Raw genomic sequence first — 9,948 nt, 5'->3', positions numbered from 1 at the left:
TTCCGCTACAGGAGACGGTTGTCTTGAACCTTCCATCTCCTTTTTTCCTTTTTATTCTTTTCAACCTTTTTTCCTGAAATTTCTATCCAATTTTTACACTGAACACTGTCCCACTGGAAAATAAATCAGACGATCTGTAAATGTTCATCAGAGGAAAAATTTATCAGACGAAGGTTAAGAGAATACAGTGGCGAGAAGTGGTGAGGAGTATTTTTCCGAACATTCATAACTTTGTTCAAATTTTTTTCAGAGCAGTTTCAGATGTAACAGTGATCCGAGAATCCAAAAAAAACTTTTTTTAGAATTTTTTCTGGCTTTGATTTTACATGTCAAATGATTCTCAGTGTCCAAAAAGGCACTAAAAAAGTTTTGAAAATTTTTGGGAGTCGGGCTCTCGAGTTATGTTGCTCAGAGCACAAAAGGTAAGTTTCGGCATTTTTGCCATAACTCAGCTGAAAATGTATTTTTGATGCTAAAAGTTTTTCAAATGATGTGTTTTGCGTTGTTTATCAGTTGTATGTCAAAAGTTTTTTGATTGTCAAAAAATTTTCTTTTTTTTCACTTCTAGAAAAAATTTCTGAAATCTAAAAATGAGAAAAAAATTTTTCTCTACAATTGAAAAACTTTTGACATAAAACTAATAAACAACCAAAACACATCATTTGTGATAAATTTTCAGCATCAAAATATATTTTCAGCTGAGTTATGGCAAAAATGCGACACATACCTTTTGTGCTCTGAGCATCATAACTCCAGAGCCCGCATCCCAAAATTCATCAAAACTTTTTGGTGCACATTTAGACATTAAAAAACATTTGACATCTAAAATCAAAGATAAAATTCTGAAAAAAACGTTTTTTTGGATTCTCGATTCTTCTCTACACAACATATATGCGTGTGTCCTTTACATACATTGCTCATGGTTAACGTCCTCGCTTCACTATTTTGCTTCTTTGCATTCATTTCTCTTTCCGCAACATCACTAACAAGTCCCCACCATTTCTCTTTCTTTCTCCTTCACAACTTTTCTCCTCTTTATTCTTCTCAACCTTTTCTTCTCTTTTTTCATTTGTGGTTTATCTTCTTCAATATTCTCATTTTTTAAATTAAAGTTCTATCTGCACTTAGCGTACTTTTTGGTATGGCTCATCGAGCAGTAATACTGAATTTTATTGGAAAACGCATTTCCTAATTTACTCTATTGCCCGTGTGATTCCCGTGTGATTCCCGTGTGATTATGTGTGATTCCCCTCTTTCCTTTTCCAACTGGCAGAGGTATTGAACCGTCATTCTTTTTTGTTTTAGTGCGAACGCGCCCTAATGAACAATTGCAAATTTGAATTTGGTTGTTCCATGCTCACTTTTACATTGTCCAAATTTAGTTAATTTATCTAAACTTCTGAAGTTTTTTTCTGGTTTTATTGTATTCAAAACATTTTGTCTATAAAGATATCTTTTTTAAAAAAACTTTCAAAACTAGAGTTTAGACCAATTAAATATCGGAGCGATACTGACGAGATGATGTTAAATTTTTTATTTTTGCACTTGTTTGTAATTTGTGTGACAATACTTCCATATTTTCAATCATTCTGTTTAGAAAATAATTCTTTCTTACAATTTTGAGAAGATAGTTTATTTTTGAGCTCAGTTAAAATGCGAACGGGGTCGCTACGGACGCTCCGCGTACGCGCGCGGTTCAAATAGGAACCGCATACGGACCGCACGCAAACCGTTTTCAGAAAACCACAACACATTATTCCGATTATTCCGTATTCTGTCCGTTCGCGAGCTCCGTATTCGATCCGATTGCAAGCAATGAAGAAACGGATCCGTTTGCGAATCTGAATTTTGAGCTCGTTTACGAACTGATCTGTTTGTTCGCCATTCGCAATCAGATCGGATACGGAGCTCGCAAACGGATAGAATACGGAGGAATGCGGTTTCTACTTCAACCGCGCGCGAACGCGGATTGTCCGCGAATCAACTGTGAGGGAAGTGATTAATTTTCAGAGCTCATTTCACCTGCACGTTAAGAAGCAGGTATTTTCGAACCTTTTAACCAATTATTCGTAGAAAAATCACTGTCTAAAATAGAATTCTACAGTGTCCAGTAGCCTTCTTTTCGAATAGTTCTCATAATATTCTGATAGTGATGTTTTGGCTCGCACCTTTGAAGGGCATCACGCGTCACTTTTATTTATTTTATTTATTTTATTTATTTATTTATTTACGATTGCAAGAATCGTGGAAAAAAAACATTAAAATACATGATAATCAGATTCCAAATGGATAAATAATGAATTCTAGAGAGAGGAAATGTAAAATAATAGAATGAACTAGAACTAGAGTGAACATTGAAAAGAAATTGTTATGACATTGATATTTTGTTATGATATTTTGTTATGACACGTTTATAATGACCTCATGACGAATGAACTGCGTACCATCTGGCACCTAACCCCCTCTTTTCTCTCTCCTCTCCTATGATCTACACTCCATCTGGGCTCCGTCTTTGCCACTATGTGATACTGCGCGGGTCCTCCCCACGACCACACAGTTGCATGAAATGACGTCACCTGTCCTCTCTTCCTCATTTTCTCCAATTCCCTGTCCGACCCTCTCATTTCTCTCTATCTGCCCGCGCTAATTAGATACTCGGAAATACGAATTAGTTGATCATTCCTTTTGCTCATTTCTTTCGCTCATTTCTTTCGCTCATTTCTTTCGCTCATTCCCGTCTTTCTTGAGGTTTCGTATTCTTTAGATTTTGTAAACAAATTTCTATTTTTTGAGTATTTCGATAGTTATGGGTCGAATACTCTCAAAACATCAAGTCCACTTTTTGTGCGATGGTAGCTAAGAGTTTTGGCACTGAATTTTGTTTTTTACGCAGCAAATCTTTTTCATAAAATAGAGAAATGTGGCTGAAAATCAACATTTTAGTTTTTTTTCTGAACACTAACGAAAACTATTTCAAGACATTTATGATCAATGGAGTCAAATTTGAGTCATTTAAGTCATTTGAGTCGAATGATTTTTGACCTACGCTCCTCACAATTTACCTACGCTCCTCACAATTTACCTACGCTCCTCACAATTGACCTACGCTCCTCACAATTGACCTACGCTCACAGTTTGACCTACGCTCCTCACAATTGAACGGACCTCCTCCCATTCACCGTAGTAGCGGATATAAGAAACTTTCCGACCCCTTTTTTTCATTTCGATTTCATTCACCCTTTCCTTTCAATTTTCTTCATTCTTTTTCTTATTGTCAGCTGTTTCGCTTCATCCTATGCGATATTAAGTTTAAATTTTCAAATTTACAGGTGATATTAACAATCCGAATGAGCAGCAGCAGAAACAATAACAACGACTACCGTCGCAACGACCGCGAGTGGAGAAATGACGGTGATTGGAATCGTAGAAGCTACGAAAACAGTCGTAGATATCGTGAAGACGACAACTACAGACGTGACGATGCTAACTTCCGAGGAGGATACGAAGGCAACCGTGGCAATGGCCACTACGAAGGAAACAATCAGAGACGAGGAGGCAGTGGCGGTGGCGGTGGCTACCAAGGCAACCCGGACAACTACAGAGGCGACGATCGCAGAGGATATGAAGATCGTGGAGGCAGAAGAGACTACGGAGACAATTTTTACAATCAAATGGGACGCATGAGCCTTGATGGCAGAGGTGGAGATCGTGGTGGAGATGGCAATTTGTATGCTCAACAACGCAGCGGACCACGTCACACAGTTTCACGTCGTTCAGAAGCTGGAATGGAGAACCCTGGTGAGTTTGCCGGATCTGCGGACTACCCGAACATGCCGGTGGCTAAGAAAGATTTAGCTCATAACTCGCAAGTGTTCGCCAAGCGCCCGCCCACATCTGTCTATGACAACCCACGATGTGGAACAAAGCTCGAGCTCCTCACGAACCACTGTTTGGTCCACCTCCCAGAAAAGCCAGTTATACTTTATGAGTATAACATCGACCTTTACAAAGGAAGAAAAAAGGTGGAGAAACGAGAAGAGACAGGACCACTCTTTCGGGAGATTATGGACGCGGTACATAGAAACGAATTTCCACCAGCTCATCAATACGTCTTCAACGATGTCAATCTACTCTGGTCAGATATCCAGCTCCCATTTCCTGAGAAACTCGTCAGGGGAAGGAACGGACAACAGTTCTACTACAAATTCACCCGTGCAGTCGAGCTAGGACGAGAAGTTCACACCCAAGATAGTCAGCTGTTGTCGACGTTGGTTGATGCCATTGCCACAGCTCGGGTCAGATGGCCAAGGTGAGTTTGTTAAGCTTAATTTTACACCAATATGTGTTTTATTTTTAGACGTGTGGGGAACCAGTTCACTGTCTTCAAACGTTCGATCTTCTTGCTCCAAAACCGCGTTGACGAGGGAGCATTCGGCGACGCACCAGTCTTCGTGAAGCTTTGCAATGGAGTCGACGCGCGTATTGGAGTCTCCATGAGTGTCAAACTTAATCTTCGAGTTGGAATCACAGCTTGTTTCGATGGTGAGTTTGGGACCCAAATACCTTTTTTTAAATCTTGGCACCAAGTGTCAGCGTGACGATCGCCAGCGGAGTAGCGACTGAATAACGCTTACAACACTTCAGTATTAAGCCATCTTGAGTCGCTACTCAGGTGATGACGCGACGCCTCCAAACTCGGCTTGGGGCCGAATTTGAAACTTGACTTCTACTGGCGCCAAGTCAAGTTTGGGCGCGTCATGTGTCGGCATAGCAGTCGCCAACATTCCTAAAACTGAAGTTGTAAGCGTATTTTAGTCGCAACTCAGCTGGCGGCCGTCACGCAGATCGAAAAGTTTTGAACGCAGTCAATTCTTGCTAAGTGGCCCACGGTGCAATTTTTGAAAATGCGCTCTACAGCAATTCACCGAAAAAACACAAAATTTCAGTGTCCCACACGATGTTCACCCGTCCCGGCTACCCATTAGTCCGTTTGTTTTGGGAGCTCATCCATGGAGACACCATTCCTGATGAGGATATTGTCGACGGAAAGTGGGACGCTGAAATGAAGAATGCCCGCGTCACGGAGAAAAATGTGGCCTTGATGTCCCAGGTGCTCAACAAGATGAAGATCCTTGTCTCAAACGAAGAGGGAATCCGATTCGACGACCAGGGAAATTATCAAGAGAGAGAGATTTGAGAAGATTGCGAAATTCTCCCACATTCAAATTCTTCGAGTTCGGACCCGATTCTTTCTACGAATTCGTTAATGAGAATAATGAGACGCTATCGATCATTGACCACTACAGAGGCAAATACGGCTACAACATCCGTTACCCGCATCTCCCGTGTCTTCGAAAGAAACCACCAAGTAGGGATCGAAACAGAATGTTTTTGTTTCCATTGGAAGTGTGCAGTTTGCTCATTGATCCTGTCAGATTCACTGGCTACGTCAGCCAACAGCTCAAGGAACAGATGATCCAATACACTACCCTTACTGCCGAGCAGCGTAAGCTTGTCCTTCAAAACATCATCGGCCAGAATCCATAGGTGATTGTCCTCCGATCGTAGACAATACAGATCGGTATATGAGAAGTCACGGGATCGAGATGGAGAAAAAAATGTTGTCCGTAAAGGCGAGTCTCCTACCACCTCCTCGAGTCGTCTACGGAAACTCGGACTTCTTGGATTCCGATCATCTCGGAGAATGGAAAGCTGTCACCCATGAACCAGTCAGAACAGTTCTCGAGGAAGCGATCTACAAGAGGAACCGAGATGCCAAGGCTCCAAAACTCAAGAAGCGGCTCCTGGGATCGATTCTGAGAGTTGGATCTCCAATGAACGATACGGTGGCTTTCGAAATCGACGATACATGTTATCATAATCTCATGAGAGCCATCGAGGAGGCAGGACAGCCCGTATGCTGGGCCAATCGTGAGATGGGTCAAGCCGTGATCCATTCCAGCACCGAGTATCTGCAAGGGCGGGATTTGCCAGGTGTCACAATGGACTGGATGACCAGCTTGAGTCAAGATTTGGATTCGTACAAAGAGGCTGAGGACGAGGTTATTGTGCCCATCGTCTTGATGATTTTCCAAATCAGGTTCACCACATTGAATTGCGAGCGTCCGGACTTCCAGAATGACTACAGTACGTTTCTTACTGAAACCTGTCCTACAGATAACACAAATTTTCTTCTTTCAGACCTATTCAAATGGATGTCCGATAATGAGGTTGGAGTTTTCACCCAAGGAATTTTGTATAAGACGTTCAACTCGATCGGACTTTCACCAGCCCCATGCAAATACACTTCTCAACTCGTGGAGAAGATTCTCGGCAAAGTGGGAACAACTCATCGTCGTCTGGAGAGAGACGGAGAACACAAGTCCTGGAAGAAGTTGGTCAATCCAGCCGAACCAACTCTTCTTCTCGGCGTCGACGTCTCGCATCCAAGCACCCGAGATCTCAAGGGAGAGGATCCAGTGAAGCGTCTCTCCGTGGCTACAGTCGTTGGAAATATCGATTTCGATTGCACCGAATTCCGTGCGTCGTCAAAGATTCAAGATGTTGGTGAGGAGAGAATTGTCCGATTTGATGAACAAATCCATGAGCGAATTGGAGAGTTTGTCCAGTTCAACGGAGTTCGTCCAGCTCATATTGCGATCTATCGAGATGGTTTTTCGGAGTCAGACTTCCAGAGAACACTCTATGAGGAGAAGAAAAGTGTAGAGAATGCGTGTCGTGTAATCGCTCCAGGATACAATCCGACACTAACCTACATCGTCGTCACCAAACGCCATCACACAAGATTCTTCTTGAGAAATGAGGAAGAAGGATTGCCCGAGCAAGGATTCAATGTCCGTCCAGGAACCCTCGTGGAAGATACTGTGACTACCAAGGACTACTATGATTTCTTCCTGACCACTCAGGTTGGGCAGGTTGGTCTGGCAAGACCGACTCATTATTACGTGCTTTGGGACACGTGGAAAGTTCCGGCGACGTTCTGGCCCACCATCACTCACGCCTTGACGTACCTCTTCTGCCGGACAACAAACACTGTCAATCTACCATCGCCACTCTTGTACGCCCATCTGGCAGCGAAAAGAGCCAAAGAGACCATGGATGGAGCACTCTATGCTAATGCGTAAGTGTTGGGAGGGGACGATTTTTATTTGAAAATTTCAAAAATTAGAGTATTACGAACTTCGGAAACTCTATGAATCCAAAGATTATGTAAAAAAAGAACTTCAAAAACTGCAAAAAACCTGAAAATCTGACACTTCAGAAATGTGAAAATTTTTAAAATTTGTCAAAAGTACTTCGAGAATCTTTGAAGAAATTTTTAAAATTCGGGAAATTCCTGAAAATCCAAAAAATTGGGAAAGAAATTCCAAAATTCACTAAAAGCCAGTAATAAAAAATTGATTGAGATAATCTGAAAATAACGAATTTCAACATTTTCAGAAATTTCTGAACGTTTTCGATTTCTGAAAAATTTCTTGGAAATCTTTGCAATTTCGCTTCGCCAATTAATAAAATAACAAAAATGAAGTTTACTTCTGATATTAAGATTGTGAGAATCTTAGATTTTAGAATTCCTAAAATTAAAGCCATCACCTAAAAATGTTGAAATGTTTTTTTTCAATTTAAGTTTTCAATTTTTCAGTTTGGCTGGACGACAGTTCGATTTGTCGCAATTCCATGACCTCTCACAACTGACGGACTGCCTTCAGAGTAACCGAACTCTCGATGGAATGACATTTGTTTAAACAATATGCCCTTTTCTCTCATCACATTTTTTCTATTGTTTTGTCTCTATACCTCATTCACTGAAATAATAATTTCGTGTGAATTCTTTTTGAATTTATGTCACTCCACCCCCTTCCTTCTTCTTGATCTCGTTTCTTATATTGACCGATCCCTTCTATTTCACACAAATTTTATTGTATTGTTGTTGCAAATGCATTGCAAATATGAAATTATGTTATTCTTAACAAGTTTTCGATTCCTAAGCTTCTGTTTAAGTGGCCGCGGAACTTACGTCAGCTTACGAAAGTTAGGCCACCATGATGAACAGCCTAGAAAAAGCATCAAGTGCATGCTTGACCATTTCTGAACTACGGTGGCCTAGTAAACTCACGGTAAGAAAACTAGGCCACTCTGAAATCCCCACTCTGAAATTTTTTTAAAACAAACATTTGTTTTTCACAGACTTTAGGAAAAACATCATTTTGGGAGCGAACTAAAATTTGTAACTCTTGTTCCTTCCCATTTCTCAAACGCTAGACATTTTTCGAAATCTGTCGAATTGTCAGTTACGTAAACATTTAATCCTGAACTTTGTGAGAATGTTTGCTCTACAGGTCACACTAATTCTCTCCAATATTTCTGACATTTTCCTTTTCCGAATGTTCTTTCCAAACGTGAATTTCGTTTGCTTTTTGAGAATCGGAATTATGTACAAACTCTCAATTTTCGTATTATTTAGTGTGCTGTTTTGGAACAATTTGATAAGAATGTTTGATAGGTTTCGAGAAAAAAATATGAGAGATTTGAAGCGAAATCTTTCAAAAGTTTTCGACTTTTTTCAAAAAAAGTTTATGACTTAGAAACGTTCTAGAATTCACCTTGTGGGTTTTCTAGGCCATTTACAATAATGACCTAGAAAACTCAACCCGAGAGAGTTACGCCATCTTTTCGAAAGTTTCAGATTCTCGAAAAATTTATTTTTCAAGACCGCATTCAGGTATCTCCGATAGATTTATTATCTACATAGTTATTTTCATAAAATCTACGGGGCTAAAATTAAGAAAATGGACTATCATTGAGTGGAGGGTATTGAGACCATGAATATAATTAGTTTGGGACATGTTGTCCACTTGTGATTAATCGGCATCGCTCATGTCGCTCTCACTATCATCACTGTCGACTGGATCACTGACCGGCGCAATGGATCCAAAATATGGTTCTCTATCTTCTGGCAACATTCTGGAAATTTCAAATAGAAGGATTTTTCTGTTCAGGTTTAGAATTACCTGAAGATGGAAACCCGGAGTAGATGTTTTGCGGTGAAGGCGGTGCGCAAGAGAATCTGGAAAAAATTTTCATCACAGATGTCTTTAATGTGAATAGGAGCATCTGTTTTTACAAAAGCAATTGGCAAGTTCCAGGAAGGAATGGAAAGAATGGAGGAATATATACTTTTTTTTAGTTCCAAATCTTGAGACTCCCGAATGCACAGTTTTAATCACAATCACTATGAAAATGTCTTTCACAGTTAACTTACCGTTTACCGTTGGGCAAACTTTCTGAACAACATTTTTCTAGGCCACCGTAGTTAGTGGGGCAGAAATGGCTTAACATGAACCTGTTGTGCTTTTTAGGCAGTTTATGGTGTTTCTTTTGCAAGTTGAGTTTTCCTAGCTACCAATTTTTGGCCTGACCAAGATATGAAGTTTTCCTATAATGTGTTTTCTAGACATTTAAACAAAATGGCCTAATTTTTCAAAAATTGAGATATTCTGTCCTCCTAATTTCTTGACCTAAATTGATCTTATATTCACCTGGTGTGTTTTCTAAACCAGGGTGGCCTAACTTTTGCCAATTGAATATTCTGGTCCACAATGGTGTATGGCCTAAAAACCTCACCGGGACAATGATAGGCTATTTCTAGGAAAAAAAATTCGTGCGCATAACATTATGCCACAGACGAGTTTTTGGTCACAGTGCGTAAATTTTCTATGCTACAGCTATCAGTATTTTCACTAGCGGTAAGATTTTGCCGGAAAAATTTTCGAACGGAAAAAAAGCTTTAAATACAGGTGCATCCCTATAATACCAAAATAAGGGAGGATAAAATCCAAAACCTATTTTTACTTGAAAATCTTGAAAAATAATTTTCGCAATCGGGTCAAAGAAAAACTAAAAAAAAGCTTCAACATACAGAAGTTA

At 40.1% G+C, this 9,948-nt stretch overlaps 1 protein-coding gene across 1 annotated transcript; it reads left to right on the top strand.

Annotated features, from left to right (window-relative positions):
• Positions 1–401: 401 nt before the first annotated feature.
• Positions 402–7,145, top strand: CBG16129 (the record flags this gene model as incomplete). Its single annotated transcript, XM_002643424.1, has 7 exons — positions 402–422; positions 3,330–4,309; positions 4,358–4,542; positions 4,947–5,110; positions 5,236–5,506; positions 5,578–6,147; positions 6,202–7,145. The coding sequence occupies 7 exons, from the start codon at positions 402–404 to the stop codon at positions 7,143–7,145; spliced, it is 3,135 nt and encodes a 1,044-aa protein (XP_002643470.1).
• Between the last annotated feature and the right edge of the window lie 2,803 nt (positions 7,146–9,948).

This window comes from Caenorhabditis briggsae, assembly GCF_000004555.2.
Source record: "Caenorhabditis briggsae complete genome, chrX, whole genome shotgun sequence".
Classification (NCBI taxonomy): Eukaryota; Metazoa; Nematoda; class Chromadorea; order Rhabditida; family Rhabditidae; genus Caenorhabditis; species Caenorhabditis briggsae.
The sequence above is the reverse complement of the archived record's forward strand: the minus strand, read 5'-3'. Positions and strand labels throughout refer to the sequence as shown.